This window comes from Ambystoma mexicanum, chromosome 2q (genome assembly GCF_040938575.1).
Source record: "Ambystoma mexicanum isolate Mex_15411 chromosome 2q, UKY_AmexF1_1, whole genome shotgun sequence".
Lineage (NCBI taxonomy): Eukaryota > Metazoa > Chordata > Amphibia > Caudata > Ambystomatidae > Ambystoma > Ambystoma mexicanum.
In genome coordinates, this window is record NC_090924.1 from 148,836,119 (window position 1) to 148,859,354 (window position 23,236).

The following is a 23,236-nucleotide window of genomic DNA, read 5'->3' on the forward strand; positions in this document are numbered from 1 at the left end:
TCCCCTCCAAATCCTGCCACTGACTCTCACTTAGCCCTTACTACCCTCCAACTCTCCATCTCCAAAACTCTGGGCATCCTTGCCCCTGTCATGAGGAGCCGCATGAAGTATGCCTCCAATAGAAACACCTGGTATGACTGCGACCTGGCCTCTTTGAAACGCATGGGCAGAGCTGTTGAGCCTGCCGCCTGCTCCAAAGGTAAGGGTCTATATCTCTGGGACCACTAGCAACATGGCTGAACTTTAGGAAATCTGCAAGGAACTCACAAATCCTAATGCAGTCTCCATTTCTCCTCTGCCTTCCTGGCCCGCTGCACTGCACTGGCCTCTCACTTCATTACTAAAACTCATGACTTCTTGTTCTAACTCTCCTCTACACCATTCCCTTGTCCCTCACCCACTCCCAGTCCTCTCTTAGGCCCCCTCTCACCTTCCCTCCTACTCTCTCTTCCATAACACCTGATGAGGTCTCTAGACAAGCCTGCTCGGTGAAAGTCTAATCCAAACAGGTGGCTCCCTGCTCCTCCAGAACTATTGAGGACAACAGTGTCTCCCTTGCTCCAGCCTTGGCTGATTTCTGCAATCACGTCTTTGCCACTGGCTCCTTCCCCTTACTCCACAAGCACTCCCCTGTACACCATCTTCTCAAAAAAGTTTCTGCCGACCCCTCCTGTCTGGCTTACTACTGCTTTATTTCCATTATCCCCTTCCTGTCGAGACTCTTGGAGAAGTAGTCCATCTCTCTTCTTATCGACCACACTGAATATGTTGGTTGTCTCCATGACAACCAGTCTTGCTTCAGAGCTGCCAGAGGCATGCAAACTGCACTCCTGAACACCCGTGAACACTTGCTCTCTAATCTCGATTCCAACTCTCCTTCCGTTCTCATCCTTCTTGACCTTTCCTCTGCCTTTGATATGGTCAATCATGCCACCCATATAAATCGGGTCTGTGATACCTTTGCCATCACGTACTGGCTCTGGACTGGTTGGCCTCCTTCCTCTCGGATCTACCTTTTCCAGGTTCAACTGGGCCCTTTTAGTCTCCTCCATCTCGCTCGCCACCTGTGGTGTTCCTCATGGCTCTACCCTCTCGCCTTGGCTTTTCAACATCTACCTTGCCCCTCTAGCCCACTTGATCTCCTCCTTCTCTGCTAACTTCCAGTGTTATGCGGACGATACGCAGCTCTCCTCCAAGCCCCCCCCCCCCTGCCTATTCCTCTTCCTCTCTCATTCCGGACTGTCCCCCCTCCTGTGAGTCACACATCCTTGGTGTCGTCTTCGACTCCCCTCTCCTCTCCTCCCTTGCCAAGTAGGCCCACTTTCAACTGCACCTCCTCCGAGGCATTCTCCCTCTCCTCCCTTGCCAAGTAGGCCCACTTTCAACTGCACCACCTCCGAGGCATTCTCCCTCTGCTCTCTCCTCCCTTGCCAAGTAGGCCCCCTTTCAACTGCACCTCCTCCGAGGCGTTCTCCCTCTCCTCTCCTCGCCAAGTAGGCCCACTTTCAACTGCACCTCCTCCGAGCTATTCTCCCTCCTCTCCTCCCTTGCCAAGTAGGCCCACTTTCAACTGCACCTACTCTGAGGCATTCTCCCTCTCCTCTCCTCCCTTGCAAAGAAGGCCCACTTTCAACTGCACCTCCTCCGAGGCATTCTCTCTCTCCTCTCCTCCTTTGCCAAGTAGGCCCACTTTCAACTGCACCTGCTCTGAGGCATTCTCCCTTTCCTCTCCTCCCTTGCCAAGTAGGCCCACTTTCAACTGCACCTCCTCCGAGGCAGTCTCCCTTTCCTCTCCTCTCCTGCCAAGTAGGCCCACTTTCAACTGCACCTGCTCCGAGGCATTCTCCCTTTCCTCTCCTCCCTTGCCAAGTAGACCCACTTTCAACTGCACCTCCTCCGAGGCATTCTTCCTCCTCTCCTCTCCGGCCCACTTTTAACTGCACCTCTGTCACGGGATGACACCCTGTAATGAGTGGCACAGGACACCCAGGAAGGGTTTTGGGTGGTTGTGCCGAAGTAAAGTGGACAGATAAGTACACACAAAGCTGAAAGTAATGAGAACGAAGAGTAGGCAAGTGTAGCAAGGAAAAAGGTACAGAATGGATTCCCTCTAGGGGTGTATGCAGATATAGGAAAAGAGTATTCCACAGACCTTGGGAAAAACTCTAGCCTTCTGCACAGTTTGCTATAACAGAGGCCCACGCTGTTTGCTCATGGCTTGGAACAACAGCTATGGGTGTCTGTAACGTAGAAACGAGACAAGGGAAGGGGCAGAGGTTGCCTGATGGAAACCAACAGACAAGCTCTGTCCAAAAGGGTCTACAAACCGTACAAGAGAAGATACTTGCAGACAAATCCAGGAAAAGGAAGTTGATAGCAAACTAGCAGAAGGAAATGAATGGAAAGTTGAATAACAGGATTGGATAGCAGAGGACGGTATGGAACAAGGTTGAGAGCTCAGAGGAGCAGGAAAGCAATGAGCAAGCCCACAGGAGCAGGGCTGTAAAATGGGGAGCCCAGAGGGAAAGGGCTTAGGGCAGCGGAGTAAAGCAGGCTGCACGGCAAGGAGCCCAGAAGGGCCTGGCAGCAAGGAGTGAGCCCTGGGGGGCAGGGCTGCTGACCGTGGAAGGCTGCAGAGGACTGTAGAGGGCTACTAGGCTGAGAACCCAGCGGATAAAGGCTATAGATAGCAAGCAGCGGAGCGTGATCGGCTGCAAGGTAGGACGCCCCGAGGACAAGGGCTGTTGGCAGCGGAGAGAAGCAGACTGCACGGCAAGGAGCCTGAAGGACCGGCAGAAAGGAGTAAGCCCAGAGGAGCAGGGCCGCTGACTGTAGAAGGCTGCAGAGGACTGTAAGCTGCAAGGTAGGGAGCCCGGAGGACAAGGGCTGTAGGCAGCCGGAGTGAGGCAGTCTGCAGAGCAGGGAGCCGGAAGACAAGGGCTGTAGGCAGCCGGAGTGAGGCAGGCTGCAGGACAGGAGCCTGGAAGACCAGTGCAGAAGGTAGCAGCTGAGTGTGATCGGCTGCAAAGCAGAGAGCCCGGCAGGGCAAGGGCGGAGGCTGGAAAGCAGCAGAGCGTGATCAGCTGCAATGTAGAGAGCCCGGCAGGGCACTGGATCCAAAGCCGGAGTAAGGAGGAACCGCATACAAGATCCGTAGCTCGAAGCAACAAGGTGCCGGAAGGACTCTTAATGCAAGAGACTGAGCCCCTGAAGGCAGCAGCTTTTATACCGCCCAGCCCAGCACAGAGGCAGGCTAATTGGTTGCACCTGGCTCAGCACACCTGCAGACAATCGGCCACCTCCCTGTTCCTGAGCTGGTGGAAGCAGAGCAAATCCCTAGGGCTTCTGGGGATTGTAGTTCCGAAGATGACGAATAGGAATGGCCACGAATAGATGGTTATAGCCAAGTGCATTGTGGTAAGTGTAGTTTGTTGGGAAAAATAGAAAAGCTCCAAAGTCTCGCAAATGGGAAATAAGGTCCATATTGATCGCAAATGTATGCGCCCATGGCGCAGGCATGACAACCTCCTCCGAGGCATTCTCCTCTCTCCTCTCTCCTCCCAAGTAGGCCCACTTTCAACTGCATCTCCTCTCCTCTCTCCTCCCAAGTTGGCCCACTTTTAATTGCACCTCCTCCGAGGCATTCTCCTCTCTCCTCTCTCCTCCCAAGTAGGCCCACTTTCAACTGCATCTCCTCTCCTCTCTCCTCACAAGTAGTCCCACTTTCAACTGCACCTCCTCCGAGGCATTCTCCCTCTCCTCTCCTCCCCTCTCCTCCCTTACCAAGTAGGCCCACTTTCAACTGCATCTCCTCTCTCCTCCCAAGTAGGCCCACTTTCAACTGCACCTCCTCCGAGACATTCTCCCTCTCCTCTCCTCTCCTCCCCTCTCCTCCCTTACCAAGTAGGCCCACTTTCAACTGCATCTCCTCTCCTCCCAAGTAGGCCCACTTTCAACTGCACCTCCTCCGAGGCATTCTCCTCTCTCCTCCCAAGTAGGCCCACTTTCAACTGCACCTCCTCCGAGGCATTCTCCCTCTCCTCCCTTGCCAAGTAGGCCCACTTTCAACTGCACCTCCAAGGCATTCTTCCTCTCCTCTCATCTCAAGTAGGCCCACTTTCAACTGCACCTGCTCTGAGGCATTCTCCCTTTCCTCTCCTCTCCTCTCCTCTCCTCTCCTCTCCTCTCCTCTCCTCTCCTCTCCTCTCCTCTCCTCCCAAGTAGGCCCACTTTCAACTGCACCTGCTCTGAGGTATTCTCCCTTTCCTCTCCTCTCCTCCCAAGTAGGCCCACTTTCAACTGCACCTGCTCTGAGGCATTCTCCCTCTCCTCCCTTGCCAAGTAGGCCCACTTTCAACTGCACCTCGTCTCCTCTCCTCCCTTGCCAAGTAGGCCCACTTTCAACTGCGCCTCCTCTCCTCAGCCCCTCCCCCCCGAAGCTCAACGTCTCCAGAGCTCTGGTCCTCTCCAGGCTGGACTACTGCAACAGTCTCTTCCTCAATCTGCTTACTCGTCCCTTCGCCCCCTTCAACTAATCCAGAATAGGACTGCAAAACTTCTCCTTGGACTCAAGCCCAGGGACCGCATCTCTCCAGCCCCAAAATCTCTCCACTGGCTCTCAGTTGCTGCAAGGATCAAGTTCAAGACCCTCTACATCATCCACAAGGCTTTCTGGGGACTGGGACCCCACTACATCCAACTCTTTCCCCAAATACCTCCCTGCTAGATCCCTTCGGTCTTCTAGCTCCAACTCTATGCAGATGAGGCACTTTTCCAAGCAGAGTGAGGGGTAGATCCCTCTCCTCTGCAAGTGCCTCCCTCTGAAATGGCCTCCCTGTCCCTCTCCGACTTGATCCGGATATCCTTAAGTTTCAAAAGCTTTTCAAGACCCTCCCTTTCTCTTCCTCCTTCCCTTTCCCTCTCCCCTGCTAATGTCCCTCTCTGCCTCTTGATCTTTAACTGGCTGCCTGGTTCCTTCATCAGATTCTTACCAGCACCAGGCCCTCCTCGACCAGCCTACCTCTGCACTTGGTCTCTCCTGCCTGTCTCCCTCCCCCCCCCGAACCAACCTGCACTTGCCCTTCTGGGCTCCCTCGGCCTGCACTAGCCTTGCTGGGCCTGCACCCATTGAGCCCTTCCAGCCCCGTCCGTCGCACTGAACATGTGGACCTTCGTCCCCTGCGCACTCTGCATTCCCCTGGCTCTGTCCACCTGGCTTGCCCTGGCACTTGATTAACCCACAGGGCCTTCCGGTTTGACAGACACCCCCCTGCACTTGCATGATCCGAATGTTACAAGGCCTAGTAGGACCGTTTTGCTTTTCCTTCACCCCTGCCCCCCATTCCCCATTGTCGTGTTGCGCCTTGAAACCCCTTGTGTATAGGCGCATTATGAATACCCAATACATACATACATCAAATAAATGTATGTGATAAAAAGGGCCATAAAATGACCTACCTTTTCTCCTTTTTGGGGAATGTGTCCAAGACCCAATTTTGGACATTTGCCAAAAGCTGATATCTCCGTGCCCTGAAGCGTTCTATGTTGAGCAAGTATGGGCCAGTTAGAACGAACCCCTCTTGTCCATTTCAGGGCTAAAAAATACATTTTCCACTAGCTATTGGCTAGTGATAATTAACTCTTGGTGAGAAATAAATGGCATGCTTTGTGTATGTGTCAATTTGAGATGACTAGTGACTTTGTATGCCTTGCTAGTAGCTTGCAACCTGAAAGTTTGACTCCAGTATTTGACCACCTGGCTGCAGACTCGCTGGTGGTTCATGTCACAAATTCTAGGGGGCACCCTACATGGTTTTGAAATTTCGATTTGATGAACAGGAGTTAAAACCAACTCCTTGGTCAGGATCTACCACTTCGGAACCAGGAGCAAGTCCCAGCGCATCGCAAGTCTAACTTCCACATAAAATGAATCCTTAATTATTTGTTTATATTCTCAAACATTAAAAGTTATGCCACATATGGATGTTTGTAATGCAACAGTTAGCCTGGGGAGCAAAAAGCTTCTGGTAATTGTTGGTTTTAAGCTAATCGGGCTCTCCTAGGTAGCAGCAGGAGCTAAATAGCTCCCAGGAATTTCAAACTCTGCCCTAATGTGTTACCAACTGTGACAAATCGAGGGAATTCACTTCACCACAAGGGGGAGCCCTCCTCCCTCCATGAGACTAAAGAGGCCAGCCCACTGCGCAACACCCTCCCTAGGGGTCGAGGCAAGTGGGACCTCACCAGAAGAGACGTCGCCCTACCCCCACTCCCTGTTTGGGCAGGGTCAGTTAGGGTGGTTTTTGTACAGCAGTCTTTTGGACATTCAAGACAGATGAGGACGTTATTTCGTAGTATACGCTGGGGCCACCCACAGCGACGGGGAAATTAGGCCTTATTTTACATTAATGCAAATATCATGAACCATGTGATTGGAGTGTCTGTGTCCTTCTGACCCTCGACACTAGCCAACAGAATTGTATTCAGGCAAAGGATAATGTGGCTAAGAAGGTTTTTACTTTGGGATCACAGGCCCTACACGCTGCCATTGCGAACACTGAGCTAGTATCAGTTTGCCTTGTGGCAGGTGGTAGAGAAGGTCATCAATTAACTGCCAGTGCAGAGAGGCATTGAGAGTTGTGATCCTATATAGTTTCAAGGCCATTATGAAGCCATTGACACTGTGGATTCTGTAGCAGGTTTAATGGTGGCAACTTCAAGCTTTAGGCACCACGTGTAGTTGAGCCCATCTTATATTTTCACCCTATATTCTATCAAATTGCAGGCTTACCCTTTCAAGGCTTAAACTCTTTGGGGGAAGAGGCGACCCATAACGGGCAGAAATGTAGAATCTAGAAAGCTTCTTGGCCGATCTACCACTCCAAAGCGTTCTTCACAGCCCATTTGTATATGTACATGACAGACCCACTGAAGAAACAGCGTGTTGGCAGAGGTAAGCTGCTGAGAAGTCCATTAACCCAGAAACTTAGTGCATTGGCTAGGAAAAGACATTGGCTCAAGCCTGGGTGGGGGCGCTTTGTGCCCAGCTCATCCAGCGCTGGTGGGGTCAGGCTGAGGGAACTTTGTCGGAATGGAGCGGTTTAACCATAGTCTAGTGGGTCCAGCAAATTGTAGAAGAGGATTACAGCCTTTCCTTTTCTTTATACTAAGCTTCAGGATGTGGAAGGCAGGAGTTGTATCCAGTGGATCTCATTTTGGAGGTGAAACAAATGCTATAAAAAGGAGCTGTTTAAGGTGTACCAAAGGGTGCTTACTGCACTGGGTTCTACTCGGGATACTTTCTAAAACTCACATGGAACCAGGAACAATTAGTCTTGTGCGAGACCTGTGAAGCCTGAACAAGTTTCAGAAAATATACATTTTTATAATGGTGGAATTGGCTCAAGTGTTGGTTGCACTGTGCCAGGGCGACTGGATTGTCCCCCGAACTCCCTAGGACGCATCCTTTCACATGCCCATTCTAACTACACATGGGTGTCCCTATGTTTGGTGGTTGTAGGTTAGCACTGGATTTCAGGGGAACTGACATTGGCACCAAAGGTCTTCCTAGAGTAGTGGCCATCGTGTTACCCCACTTGCTGGCTGGTTTGGAGGGGCTTTCCCTACCTTAGAGTATTGGCTGGTGAAATCAGGAGGTCTGCTCCATTCTCAGATTTTCACCAAGCATCAAAGTCGAACCTGACCCCGACCATGCGGCTGCAGTTCATTGAAGCAATGCTGTGCACAAATCTAGTGCCTTTTGACCTGGACATCTCCAATACTGGGATAATGTTTACAGTCAAGTTACTTATGAGGCTTTTGTGCTGGTTGGTTTTTTGCAATGCTCTTGTCCCCTAAGTGACGCTTTGTACGAGTCCATACCTTGGGGAGCTCAGTTTCAGTTGGAAACAATCGACTGGGTAACTGGAGGACAAGTTACCAGTGAGTGTTGGCTTGGTGCAAGACTCCAGTTGGTGGCACAGCGAGTAGAATGTTATTGACGACGAGCAATTTGCACTCCCAGTGTTTCAGACACAAGTAGTCACTAATGCTACCATGATGGACTGGAGTGCTTCTCTAGATGAGCTGGGGGTACAAGAAGGATTCTCGGAGGGGCATAGCTCCATATCAATATTTTGGGGTGGAGGTCGAACTGCCTAACCATGTAAGCTTTCCAACCTCAGTTGTAGGAAAAGGTGGGGGTCCTAAACTACAGCACTAACATGATGTATTTTGTGAACATGTGCAGTGGGGTGGGGACTCTGTGCAGGAAACCCCAGGCTCAGTAGACCTGAACATGTAATATTAGCTGGTGATTTAAAGTTTGTACCACTGACCGTCTTGAGAGGATTACAGACCTAATGCTATGCTTGGCATATTCCACAATTGGTGTCTGTAAAACCTTTGTCAGTATCTGAATGCTCTTTGTCTAGCAACATGTTTCAATGCCCAAGCCTAAGCGCATGCAGTGGAAAGGTCCCGGTTAATGGTCTAGGTGTACCAACACTCTTAGGACTATCCATTTTATTGTTGACTTTGCAGGTTGGCACCTCCCAGGCATTGTTAAAGTCATCAAGTGAGTACTGATTTTCTCTCGTACTAAAATTTAGAGTTACAGGTGACCTATATGCCTCCAACCGGATATTGTGTCAATATTACTCTATCTACCACTAACTTATAGAGGCTGCGTTGGTCCGATCTGATCATAGCGAAGGTAAATCCTCCTGTGTAGATGCCCATTACGTTTTTTTATCATATTTTTCTCACTCAGAGACTAGTGATATCCAGTCCCTCTGTTTTTATGACGGCTTAGTGGAAAATGTAAAACTTGCTTTAAAAATCTCTCACTATTAGAGAGGTAATTCTTGCATTGATGCCTGGTTTCACCAGGATTGTAAAACGGCTACACATAAACTACTCCGCTCAAATTGCCTACACCTGGACCAGTATCTCAACTGACTGGCTTATTGTAAAAAGTTTAATCCTAAAAAAAGAAGGAAGAAGCAAGTACTAAGCAGTAGGATTTATTGAGAAAGACTATTTTAAAAGGGAAATGTCCATAGAAAGAGTTTGACGCTGTTTGTCCAGTTTTTAAATCCACCAAAATCAATGTTTTTGATACCATATTATTGCACTAAAGATTATACTGTGATGGTAGATGTATACGCTTTAGATACCCCAGATGCCCCCTGCCCCCCCACAAAATAAGCAAGACAAGAGAAGAAGCTAACATACCCCAGCAGTCTGCACCCTTCTTGTGATTCATTTTAGATGAGGGAACTGTTTTTAAAGATATTAGGCCCAAATGAACAAATTCTGCTAATCCTCTTAATTTATGTGAACCAAGTATTTTTTGTTTTGTCAGCAAAGTGTTGTTCAGAAATGTTCTCCACTGCTAAAACCTCCCATGCGTTCACCTTCAAATATGCCATGATAGAACCCACAGAGGACTTCCAGGCATGTGTCAAGGTCAGCCGATCTGCTTTAAGCAAATGGTTGATCGGGAAAGCTGCAGAACCTGACATGGGTTAGCCTCTCTCCACGTCTCTTAGCACCCTGAACGTTCAGTGTGTCAGTGGGTATGCCCAAGATCACCTTTGTGAGAACATTTCCTTTAAAAAAAAAAAACAATAACACTGGGCATTTCCACCATGTGCCCTCATATCTCGGTGCATGCTTTCCCAGATATGCCTCCATGCATTTTCATAAGTAGAGATCCCCATCTTGTTAGTGATCTGCCTGGAGAGAGGAGTTGAGGAGCTTGTATAGTTGGGATATTCTGCCTTTATGGGGACACCCTCTAAAGACCATTTTGGTAGCCACTATAATTCTGTCCTTCTGGGATATCTGAGGATTGAGCTAAGCGTAACTTAAAATGCTCACCCGTATCTAATTGGAAGGAATGTTAAAGCCTATAAAAGTCAGTTGCATGTTCTAAAAATACTGATTACTTAAGCAGAGGGGTTAATGCCGTTCCCAAGCTACCAAGATGTTTATGATGCAGGAAAAAAGATAGATTCTCAGTCACCGGTGACGTGTAACCCAACCCCAAGCCCCAGATCATCCGATTCCTAAATCCAGGTAGTAAAGGGAGCGTTTTGATGAGGGCGCTAAATGATACGATCATCTGGTAACAATTGACGGCTCAGGATGACTTTCATTGTGACACCTTGTTCCATAAACCTGCTCCCTTTGACATCAGTGGCCCATGGACCAGTCTGGGATCGAACTCGTCTGAGCTGGAATTGGGCATGGTTTGATAGCAGAGACCCCTTAAATGCAGAGAGGTATGGTGAAAAGCATGCATGAGACTGTTTCGGGAACCCTGTGGGCCTTTAATTTTTCAGACCGAATGTGTTGCCATGTAAGAAATTAATAGTATTCTCTGGAATTCAGATTGGGAGAGCCAGAAACCCTTTCAGTTGCCTAGAAATTGGTAATTTTGATGGCTGCTAGGCAGCCGAACTATGTAATTGTTTGATGGGTTCAGCGTTCAAAGTCCTTGTTGCTAGCTTTCAATAGTTTTGGGATCTTTAGCTTATATCATGGTTAATACAAGGGCGTGATGTTAGTCTACAAATATTCCTACAAGTCTGTAGACCAGGAAAGACTGAAATAACAAGTCTGGGAAAACCACGGTGTACGTGGGAGTAGAATATATGGTCCCTTTCATCCCCATGAAAACTTCCAAGCCTTGATCAGAAAGATCGCTGAAGATTTTAACTAAAACCTACAGCTAAGACCTACAGATTGCTTTTATCTGCCTTCGAGTTGGTGGAAAGGATTTAATCGTCCTTGGGCTCCAATGCACTATTCAAGCCACACCCCAAATCACAGAAGGCCCCCACAATGGGAAGAATGTCATGAAGAAAATCGGTCTGGTTTCTTGAGTGCATGTATTGATATGCTAGATGTGCCTGCAGCATACAATACAGTTGACTGCAACCTCCTCAGAGTATGCACAGAAGAAGCCCAAGAGGTTACAGCATGACGGGTTTAGGTGCTGTAAAAGCATTACGGTGATGACTGTGCTGTATAAATATTGAATAACTGAGCAGAAATGTGGTTTTAAAATACCAGGCACATTTCCTGTGAGCAGGGATATTAACGGCAACCCCACACGTTTCTGCATCCTCTGTGCATGCTTGAGCAGATTCATCATGGCGAAGTGGATCACTGGGCATTTCCTGCTCCTGCTCCTGCATGCAACTAACAGACTTCGCCTGTGGTTCATTCTCAAAATGGATAACTAAAATTACAGTGGAGTATAAAGCTTCAACTGTGTGCTTGCCAGACTCTTTCCTTGACCTGGTCACTGTGCTGAAGAAACGACGAAGAGGCAAGAGAAGCATAGACAGAAGCTCTGTTTCAGAGAGCATGGTGCCAGATGTACCAAAACAGAACCGGCCCACGCCAATCTGACACCAGGCCCAGTGGCCTCCCTTTATCTTCCAAACTTCTTGTGCCTTTGTTGTGGTGACCACACTGCTTAATCTGCATTTGTGTCCAGCACTGCCAAGACTGCCTGCACTGTATCCATTGCCTGAGTCCATGCCATGCCAGAAAAGCATTGTTACCCCCAAAGCCCACATGGGCATTTTCCTGTGACACTGTTGCCACCTTGACTTCATGAACTCCTGTTGCTGGTGGAACCGAAGCTCGCAGGCTCTTACCAATTGATCTGCAACACCTGCCTGAACGTTTCTGGGTAAACATCAAGTAACCTGCGTGTCGGGTAAGATTTTCATAGCAATGATAAATCTTCGTGACCTGTGTCAACCCCGAACATTTTGCTTTTACTGGTGTTTTTTTTCCTTATACCTCGCGAGTTGCATCCTTTTTCCACACTCACAGAATATTTTACTTTTATGCGTTTCCTTTTAAAGACTCTCTATAGTGTCTTTTAAAAGTTTTTCTCTTTGACAACTTTTTGGCAATGCGTGCCTATTGTTGCTGGGTTGCCCTAGAGGCTCCACTTTTAACTTTCTCTGGCCAACCTTGTGAGACCTACAGTTCCCAAGGATAGAAAGTATCTTTGGATCCCTTTTACATTTTATTAGTTGAAACCTGCACCCCCTTCCCCCAACAATGAGTGCTGGGGAGATACTGAGTATCCCTTTTCTCATTTTAAATGTAACACCTATGTTACAAGGACAAACTTACCTTTAATGGCTGGTGGCAGTGAACCTTTTTATTTGGTGCACCTTTATCGCAAGCTGTTTGCACAGCCCTGGTAAAGGCACCCATTTTTCCAAAATGGCCCCTGTCTTGCTTTTTTCGCCATTTTAGTGTTCCTTGTCCTTTCTTGTTCATTCCCCTGACATCCAGGGTGGGAACTTCCTCTGTGTGATTTATATCTTCGGCAGGAATCCTGTGGACTCCCCTCCCATGTTCCAGAGTTACTTTTGAAGTCCAAAACTATGCAGCCCTTTGTCTTCCAGCCTGAGTGCAAGATTACAGTTCAAACTGGGAGGCTGGCTGTCCGGAAAGGATTGCAATGCCCCCCAACCCCCAAAGCTCTTTGATTGGCTGGGCTAAAAGTCAGAACCTGAAAGCTGAAGGGGAAGTCGACCACTGGAACCAAAACCGAAGTGCAAGATGAAGAATTTGTGGCTGAAACGATTTCCAGAGAGCCTGCTGCGTAACCGCAGCCTGCTGTAGCCCTTCCTTCCGATAGACCTGGGGACTCCGAAAACGATGACCCCGAACCAGAGCCTGGTGAGACCCACTAGACTCGAAGACCGGCATTTTGAGCCATCCCATGCCGTGCTGCAACCTTGCTGGGCTACAGTACCCCAATACCCTGGAAACTCAAGCCATTGTGCGGTGCACAGTCTTCCGAATTCTGAATCTCGCTGAAACTTCGTGGGCATCCTGCTGTTCTCCAGGGCACGATGCCAGTCCAAAAGATCCCCTCACCAGAGTGCTGGACATTGCAAACAACGAGAATCTGACCAGCGATTTTCTGTTGTCTTCTGTGCTCCTGAAAAAGGTGCCAAACCCAGAACCGCATCCAGCCATGCTTGAGCCTTCAGCGTGATCCTTGCTGCAAAAGTCCATCCAGTGTCCAGTCTTCTGGATGAAGAAATTCAACAACCGGGTTTTTGGCTTCAGATCCTGAAGTTGTCCTGCTACAAAATCATCTTCTGTGCTTCCTTTGGTATTTACTTAACTGAAGTCTCTTGCCATTCCTGTGTAGTTTTGGGGTGTTTTCTGTGATTGGAGTCCTCTTGTCCAGTGCACCCAGGCCCCTGCTGTTATCCTCCTTGGGTGTCTTTAGTGAAGCCACTGGACCCTCAACTAACTCTAAAGTAAAGCACTTGTTCTTCCTTAGGAACTCTGACTTTTGCTACTTAAGCACCTATCCTGACATGTCTGTTGGACACTTGACCCGAGTGACCAGCCCCCCCCCCCCCTCCCCTTCTGCCACTGAGAACCTGCATGCCCCAAGAATAAGGGAAAGACTTCTAAGAATTGGGCCTTTTGCCTAGAAAAGAGAAGTGTTTTAAAAGTTACTTGCTTGCAAAACAAAAGAAGTTGGTTGGGAACTAACTCGGTGAGTGAACAGTTACAAAAGTTATAACTTACGTAGAAATGTTCTGGCATTCTGAAAAGTACATGTAACCTCTTTATTTCCTTGGAAACCATTTCACCTTTCTAACAGAAAGTAGATGGAAGGGTATATTACTCACCTGTGATTTGGTTGTACCTCTTCACAAAAGTAATGCTGTTGGTTTCACTTGACTATTCCTATTAAGATAAATGTATGCAACTGGGTCTTGCTTCCCCTGACTTGCTAACATGTTAGCCTATCCAGAGTAAGGCTGCCTTAGGTTTTACCTACCTACAATTACCTTGAGTCATTCATAAACGGTAACATTGGGTTTTGCTTTCCCTGGTCTGTTTTAGACAGACACAAAAAGAGTCTTAGGTTTACACCTGCCTTTAAGTGTCTGATGGCTCATGTACAAAGTGTATAGGTTTTACTTGCCAAGAGCATAACTGTGTTATCCAAAAAGAATCAAGTTATTGCCTCTTAGTCTTTGAACTGAAAAGCAACTGTAATTGAATATTGCACCCCAAGGTCCAACTCCCATAGAAGAACTGTTATCTTGAATCAGAGTTATAGGTGTTTTACTGTTCCTACAATAAGTTCCACTATTCACAAAAAATATATTGTCCAGTTGGTTACTAAGTGATTTGTTTGCTGAGCGTCCCGTACAACTGCTAGTGTCTGTTGCCCTTATATTACTGAAAGTAATCTAAAAAGTAACTATTGATTTGACTTCCCTACAACTCCGGTTAGGTGATCCAAATTAGGTTGTATGTTTTGGTCTGTGTACCTTCAGGCATAATGTTGTGTGTTTCTGTAATGTGTTTATATGATTTGTGATAGTACTTCTTTCCCCCAAGTATTTAAATGAACCATTTATATTTACAGTACATAGTGTTTGTGTTTCTTAGGATCATTTGTATTACAATTCCATTGTACTGATTCTACAGCACTCTCTCCCTCCTAAGATAAGCCTGGCTGCTCTGTCTACGCTACCCTGAACTCAGGTGGTATAGCCTTATACTAAGTGTGGAGTCTTGTACTTCCTCAGTTGAATGATTTTACTAAACTTGGACTTCAGAAAAACTGTCCTAATACCGCGGTCGCCCGCACCAACTTGGTGGATAGTGTGTAACAAACTCTCCTAGACAACTTAACCCTGAACTGCACCAACAATCTCTTTAGTCCTTTAACACATTAGAGATGACATTTTAATAATACCTCTGTTTTGCATTCCTGTATTCATTTTAATACAGTTACCTACCTGCTCTCATGAGAGTTGACGTTTACTGTACCAGTGGGTGAACCAAGGTACATCTCTTTGCAGAGGTTTGCGATGGTGAAAACATTAGATTACTTGCTTGTTTGCATTTGTGTTTGTAATGTGGCAGGATCAGTTGCAAGATCAGGCCAGTTGAGGTAGCACCTTTCATCACCATTAAACAGTAACTGCCATAACTCTTTAATTGTCCAGGGGAGTAAGTAGCCTGTGCCGCTGGCATGAGTTAACTACCAAGAGTGAAAATGTTTAAGAACATTTCTAAAACCTACTTCCAACAAAACCTTTCTCTTCCAGGGCACCAGTTAACCTATCTTATTCTGGAAATGGACCAGACATGTTTGGATTGGTCTCGAGTATATTGGAGGAGCCAAACAAACTGGAGCCTGTTACCGATTGGTAAGTTCATGTAGAAATCATTTGCTTGTGCCATTTATATATATTTTGTAACATAAGCCACGTGTTGATTTCCTTTGCATGTTTGGTCTATGCGTATTTTTGTGCAACCTTCTTGCAACACCTTCTATAAATGTATTTCTCAAGCCCTTGTTTGCCACATTTTTTAGTTCCCAAGAAAACTGATTTATGGTGTAGATGTAGGTTAAGGTCAAACCACTTATGATTAAGAATTTCTTTTTAAGAATTACATTTCTGAGGAAATGTTACTACATTCCTTGACTATCAGTAGGTCTTTACTATAAATATTTTCTGCAAACTAGGTCCAGTCAGTCAATTACATTTCACTTGGTTTACATAAAGACTTGCACAAAGAAACTTAAGTACATCAATGGATACACATTTAATGACACAGGCTATCTACTTCTGAAATGACTAGAAGGAAATAAAACTTGTGTATACATTTCAAATTAAATGTGACCCACAGCCTTTGTAAGTTTGCAGTAAGATATGAATAAAGTAATTTGACAATTGAAAAATGTGAGTTTGATTAATGTCTGGATTAAACACATTTTCCTTTGATAAAAAGGCAACAGAACAATATCTTGTGCACGATAGTATCCATTGTTTCTCCATCAGATGCAGAAATCACTAGTTTTTCTTTTCATATGCCAGCCTCAAACATTGGGGGTCTCGCAGACGAACGCGGGCTAAGGTACTAATTCTTCTTTATTGTGGCAGTTTGCCAAATGTTCCAGTACTGTGATAAGGTGGAAGGGTGGAGCAAAATGGAAACCAGAATACGCAAGCTAATTGTTGGAGACTGCCTATTGGTTATACGGAGTACAAATCAGTAGACAGTCGCTCATCAATCCTGCCCCAGAGGAACTGAAAGTGAAGTTTGAATGCCGCAGATGGAGAAACACTGGAAGAAGCTGTAGACCGGGACGGCGGTGGATGGTAGCTGCCGTCTGCATAGGTGCTGACAAGAACTCGCACACCGTGAGAAGCAGACGAGAACCCAGGTGAGCAGAAGATTTGGGAAGCCTCCTTGAGCGAATCCACGCAGCCAGACTCACTGTAGGCAAAGCAGGGACGCGGGAGACGGTCGCCCAGAGAGTTGGAGGAGCCCGAGGAGGATGCCACGCAGCAAGAACCTGAAATCATGATATGGGTGCTGCCTGGCTCAATGAGGGGCTGGGAACCAAACAATGGGTACCATTGGAGGGTTGAGAACCCAATATGAGTGGAAGGAGAGAGAGAGAGAGAGAGAGAGAGAGAGAGACACAGACAGACAAACAAAGCTGGGTTAGAGACCTGAATGAAAAGATGAAACTGTGTAACGTATCCTATGTGGAACCGACAGTCATGTGAGCTGCGCAACTGGAATTTCATAGCCATAACTGCATTCTGAAGTGCATGGATGGGTGGCCATGCCTACTGTCTGTTTCCAACGTGGTGCAAGGTATGGCTGGTCTTGCCAGTTTTGGTCTGCCTAGATTTAGAACCTGAGCAGTGGGAGAGGGGGCAGGAGAGGCGGCAAGGTGATGTAATGTACGATCGTCTGTGGGGGAGGGGGTTGAAGGGAGCACTTATCCTGGTGTGCGGCTGCAAACGCTGCCGGCATCCACTGAGGTTTTGGCCGGATGGGCGAGTTCGGTTTAAGCCAGTGTTTGCGTATCGACAGAAGGGAGTGAGAAGATTTCAAGAGGAGGAAGGGAAGATGCATGTTTTGAATTCCTTTCTGATCAATGTTTCGGATGTGCCGAAGCAGAGAGTTCCAGATGATCGGCGCTTGGACGGAGGAGGATCCGCCCAGTCTGATGCATTTTTCATGTGGGACAACTAGATGAGATGCCAGTAGATAATAGCTGGGTATGGGGTATCCGTGCTCTTACCAGAAAAGTTCAAATAATATGATATAGTCAGTTCATTAGTACTCTTACGTCTCGTCCCCTTTCCTCCATACTGCAGGGGCATCCCTTCCAAGGGACAGGAGACTGAACCTTTTTCTTCAGAAAAAAACCTTCCCCTTTAAATTTAGAGGCACGCAGGGGTGCGGCCCTGGGAGCATGCTGGCTCCGGCGCCACACCTCAGTCCCCTTTTCCGCGTCGACGGGAATGGACCAAATTCACCAGCGCTCCTGGGTTTGGCTTCATCCATGTAATTCCACATGCGGATACTACTTCTCCTTTTCTTTTTTGTCTTTCTATCATTCAGGTACACAGTCCTCAGGCGTCGCGCTACTCCCCGGCGCATGTCCACTTCTGCAGGGTTCAGCAGGTGTCCATCCTGCGACAGGCTCTTCCTGACTAAAGACCCCCACGCCCTCTGCCTACGGTGGTTTGGCCCAGACCACGGCTGGCAAGCTTGTACCGCATGCAACACACTTTCCTTGAGGTCTCTGAAGAATAGACTAGACGGGTGGAAGGAGCTCTTCCAGAGATCACCTCCAAAGGACCTAAAGGACTTCGTCGATCATCGATCCAGGCCCAAGGTAGGGCTGCTTTTTTCCAGTGCACCCTGCAAGGGAGATGCCTTTCCAAGGACTCGCCGTGCGGGAGGGACCGCTGAGGTCCTGGTACCAGCACAAGTACCGAGGCTGAATCGGCTACCGGCCGCAAGGTCGAGTGGTCAGTAGATCCTCCAGAGGTCAGTGCTGAGGGACTGGCAGGTTCTTTTACCGGCACTTCGCCGAGGGGCTACGCCCTATTACAGCAACATGGCAGAGGGGGAGCCGATATGCATTTTTAACGGCAGATCTGCAGAGGGTGAAATGCCTACCAGGCCTCGGCCTGAGGAACAAGGTAGGCCGCATGATCCACACGCAAGAGACCTGAGCGGGGCCCAGTAATCCGAGCAACAAAACGCAGGCACATTGAAGACAGCTCGACAAAATGGCCGCCGTGCCAGAAAATCCAGACATCCGGCCAACGCTGCTCCAGGTAAGGCAGCAGGTGGAGGATTGTGTGTCAAGGTTGGATTGGTGTCAACCCGGTATGTGGCCTAGAGCTTACCCTACCTTCGCGCAATGCCGGTTCCCGCTGCGTCCATTTGGGCAGGGCACGCAACGCAGCAGCCCCTCGCTACCCCATCAATGTCTCCTACCACCAAACCGACCTGCGAGGACAGGTTCTTTGAACGGTTCCTCGGGCTCATGAAATCTCCCCAGATGCGGGACATCCTCAGGGATGCCATCAGGGACGTGCTCCCGCTTATGGCTCCAGTGCAGACACCCCTTGCCCCTGTTCAGCCTCGTGTCCAGGTGGTTCTGTATCAGCCTCTGCCCTAGCCTCCGGCCTCCACGCTGCACCCTCGGCTCGCAACTCCCCTCCTCCGGTCCCTGGCCAGCAGGACCTGCAAGTAGACCCAAATGAGGAGGAGGACCCCGAAATGCCATCTTCAGCCAAAGCCTTCCATGAACGTCTGGCAGGGCTGGTAGAGTACTTGGGCCTTCCTCATCCCGAGGTCGAGCAACCAGCAGAGGGGGGGTCCTCTCAGAAGTCCTCACGCTATGTCCCGTGACCAGACCGGGGATCCCGATGCAGAAGGATGTAGTTGCCTTGGCCAAGAATGGTTGGCTCAAGCCCCACTCAGCCCAGCCAGTGAACAAATGCTTGGACGCCAAGTACAGGCAGCTGGAGGGGGTGGATACACTCTTGCTATCCGCCCATCTTCAGCCACACTCTTATCACTATACTCCAAGCCTCAGTCATCCTCAGCCTCCTCTGCGGCGCTGCTAGGCAAGGAGAAGATCTTGATCTGTACGGGAAAAAGCTGTATTCCAACGCATCCTTGCACCTTCGTCAAGCCAACGCGGATGTCATGCTGGCAGCCTTTAACCAGAGGCTCTGGCGGGAAATTGCAGATTTCCTCCCAGAGCTTCCTGCGCATAGCCAATTGCAATTCAAGGCAGGATTGGCAGAGGCCAAGATGGTTGCACAGGACATTATGGAGTCCACCGTGGCGCACATTGACACCTCTGGCTGTGCCATCTGCATTGCTGCGAACATGAGAAGAACGGTCTGGCTCCATGCTACGAAATTCAACCCGGATGTCCAGGAATGCATTTTAGATCTTCTGTTCGAAGGGGATGACCTCTTCCACTCCACCAGACGAGGAGCTGGACAAGAAGAAAAACAGTTCACAAACGGCCAAGTCTTTATCCATTCTGACAAAGACCATGCCCAACACCTACACCCAATCACAGTAGCGCTCGGACAAGGGGCGTACATATGGAGGGTTCCGCGGCTTCCAAGAGCGGAGGTCCATGCATCCTGACAGCTGACTCCACATCGGCGCAAACAACAAAGGGGTTGGGCGGAGTAAGGTCTTTTTCCAGTCCCCCCCCCCCCCTCCTCCGCAACAGCCTCAGAGGGAAAGAAGGCATAACGCGCCCCTCCGGGGCAACGTGGGTGGCAGGCTTGCTCTCCTTGCACATTTCTGGTGCCAGAATTTTACGGACCCCTGGATCCTCCCTATAGTCTCCACGGGGTACCACCTCCCTATCCAGCCTCTCCTCTCTCCTCCCTCTCCCACAGGTTGGGACAGCAACTTTTTTGGCGGAGATCCGGTCGCTTGTCGATGTTGGGGAGAATTCTCAAAATGTGCCAATTCCTCCCACCTTAGACCCCTCCAGCTCTTTTGCTAAACTTTGGGACTTTGAACTTTGCAATTAATTTTATGTGTTTGTTTGTTTTTGAATTATGGAGTCTGCCCAACTCCATAGGCATCCTCATTTCCATTTGTGTCACACAGCACCCTCAGTGCAGTGGCACAGGGAAGCCTTTCAGGCTTTCCCAAGGTTTAACTACCTTCTCTGGGGTAAACTACTGTTTCCCAGAGTAAGTAAAGTGAAATTGACTTTACTAGTCTTCTAAATTCCTAGACCCAGCACACCCTATCTTACAATAGAGTGCTGGAGGGGTTACTTAGTATTCCCTATATCTACTCATGTAGCAGTCAAATGCTACCCTTTCTTCTCAGAATGGCTTGTGGCAGTGGTTTTACTACGAACTACCATGGTTTTTCCTGACCGCGAACTATTCGTATTAATGTAATCGGTAGAGCCATGTTTTTAAAGATGGCGTCTGAGCCCCCCCCCCCCCCTTGTAAAAACAGGTCCTGGTCTTCTTTTTTCGCCATTTCTTTTTGAAAGGTCCTTCTAGATTTTGTCTCTGCATGGCAAACCAGGCTTGGTCTCTTTGTTCATTCGCCTTTGGTGGGCTTCAGGAGTGAAGACTCCTCTGGCGCCTGAGTGTCTGTGGTGGGCAGGAAGTGAGGGAGGCGCCCGAAACTCCCTGTGCTTAGTCTTGTGACCCAACATATGATTTTTCTTTTTACAAACTACTTCTGTGAACTTGTGCAGAGACTTTACCGTTTACTTATCCTATCCAAGAATTTAGACTATTGACTTTGGCCTAGCCTACTGAATTGAATTGACTCTTCTGGTGAACTCAAAATATCCACACTGTCGAATAATTGTAACCTTTCATGTTCTAATAATCTTTGCCTTTTGCTCCTCTTGAAAAGTATTCTGAAATAGTATTGAAGTATATGTGTTATATAATTGCCTCCTTCTTATGATTGTTTTATAACTGACAAATAAATTTAAGTATTTATCAAAGAAACCTTGAGTGTAAGAGTTTATTTGAACACCTGTGATTGTAGACCTCTGTGTAACGTCATTTCTCCAGCATGGGGTCTGGCATTGATTCACATGCTCATGAATATTCCCCGTCGTCAGGCCGGGAATCATCGGTATAGAAAAAATCAGTATCCGTTTCGTTTCTGATCTGTCTTTCTTAGTAGCAACCAATCACTGGTCTCTGAGTCATACTGCCCTGCCCTCTTCCTAAGCCCCGCCTCTGGCAGCCATCCTCAGATTTTTACCGCACGTTCAAGTGTTGGGAGTCCTCATGCTTTAGCTCTCGAGCTTTTGCTGAGTTGTCGCGCTTTTTCAGGAGATTTTTCTCATTTTCCGGTTAAATAGAGCATCAAGCTCCGTTTATACATCCAATCAACGGGGATCCGTTTCGGAGTTTTCTTCGCCCCTCAAGGGTGAAGATTTCGTCGAGTTACGCTTTTGGAGGATTCCAGAAGTTCCGAGGCCTACCCCGGACAGGGCCCAGGAGAAAGGAAACTCGACGCCCGGGAAGCTGTTCAGGACCTGCCCTGGATGCCAGCTTCAGAATGTTTTCAAGGAAGACAAGCATTTGTTATGCTTCTACTGTCTCCATGAGGACAAGACGCACCCGGAGAAGGACTGTGCGTTTTGTGGGAACAGGTCGGAGCGGACCATGAAGGATCGCCACTTCCATTTCGCCAACTGGCTGGAAGGGAAGAGCCCATCAGGCGAGAAGAAGAAAAAGAAGTCTGAGCGTTCTTCTAAGTACTGTGAGGGCGCCCCGGCGACGGGGGCCCAACAAAAGGCCAAGCACCGCGAGTCCGCGGGCACCGGGAGCGCCGACGGTCGGGCTCCTTGGCTGCCAGGCAGGGCGCATCCTCCCCAGCGACATCAACCACGAGCCAACGCTCTGGCTCGGGTAAGAGGAAGTCCGAGAACCCGGGAGAGGCCCCGGTCGATCTCGAAGATTCCGGCAGAGGGGGAGCGAGGCTCGGACCCTCCCCCAAGGTGAAGGCCTCAGGCGTACAGAAGGTGACGATGGGCTTAATTCATCCTGCTAAGACCTCGATTGAGGATGTCGCAGCGGCCCTGGCTCAGCCTGTGGAGGCGACCTCAGGACCCAGTCTCCCTGCCACCGCGGAGGGAGTCGTCTTTCAGGCCCATTGAGAAGACCCCCACGAAGTCCTCATTGGAAAAGGTGGGGGAGGGCCAGGTGGCCATCGTGGATACGGACACGACCTCTGAAGAAGAGCTCATCGAAGTCATGGAAGAGGCCCAGCCCATCGGGAGGGATCCCGACGAGAGCGACTGTGTCGCTGACGAGGTTCCTCAAGAGCCCTCGCGCCTGTCGTTTCCAGTGCCGCAGGACACTTCGGCGGCCATTTTGTCAGCGATTCAGTCCTTATGCTCGGAGATGACAAGGTTGCCCCTCCCCCTGACGAAGGTACCTGAGCCAGACCTGACGGGGGAACCGGAGCCGGGACCTTCAGAAAGTCCACCGCATAAGAAGAGGACGCATCCTACGCCACCTCTCCCACCTCTGCGGCCTGCTCTGCCTTCCCCCCTGGTCTACTACCCACGGGGATGATGCAGGCACGGACATGGCTACGACAGGTACAGATGACGACGGAGGTGACGACAGGACGTGTCCCCCGTCGCCCCCTGCTCGGGCGTCCCCGCCCGACGAGATTGGATCCTTCCATGCCATGATTTCCAGGGCATCCGAGCTCTTCCAGCTCTGCCCAGAAGAGAAGGAGGGGTTCCTTTACCAACGGCGCGAGGCTAAAAGGAAGACGGTCCTCACCGTACCACTTCTTGATGACATCTGGGATGAGAGGCTCGCCCTCCTCAAGAACCCTGCCACGGCGCTGGCAAAGAGGGACCGGTACGAGAAGAAGTACCGGATCCCCGACGCTGCCCCCTTGTGCCTTCGGGTGCAACCTACCCCAGATTCAGTCGTCTCGGCGGCGGCAAAGAAGAAAGCTGGGGGGGGGGGCATCGGCCTCGACATCAACTTTCCCGCCGGACGGTGAGGGCAGGAAGCTGGACACAATGGGACGACGGGTCATCTCATCCGCAGCGACGACTATATCAAGGCTGCCAACGCCCTGGCTATTGTAGCCCGCTACGACAGGGAGTTGTGGTTCAAAATCGCCCCTCTGTTGGACTTCCTTCCGGACGCCAAAAGGGCTGAGGCCCTTGAAATCTTACAGGAAGGTGAGATTGCCTCGGACCACGCCATCACGGTGGCAACGGACATCGCCGACACCGGTTTCCATCAGTTGGGCAACGGCGTTTGCCTGAGACGACGAGGATGGCTCAAGGCGACGGATTTCCGCCAGGACGTACAAACCAAGGTTTTGGATATGCCCTTCGACGGGA

General features: G+C 49.2%; 1 protein-coding gene across 2 annotated transcripts in view; it reads left to right on the top strand.

Moving 5' to 3' along the window:
- Positions 1-23,236, top strand: part of LOC138569240 (meiosis-specific coiled-coil domain-containing protein MEIOC-like) — a 458,384-nt gene that overhangs the window by 184,722 nt on the left and 250,426 nt on the right. For both annotated transcript variants that reach the window (XM_069647056.1, XM_069647057.1), the window contains exon 3: positions 15,129-15,230. In XM_069647056.1, the coding sequence (XP_069503157.1) occupies positions 15,129-15,230 (102 nt within the window). The remainder of the gene's footprint in view (positions 1-15,128; positions 15,231-23,236) is intronic.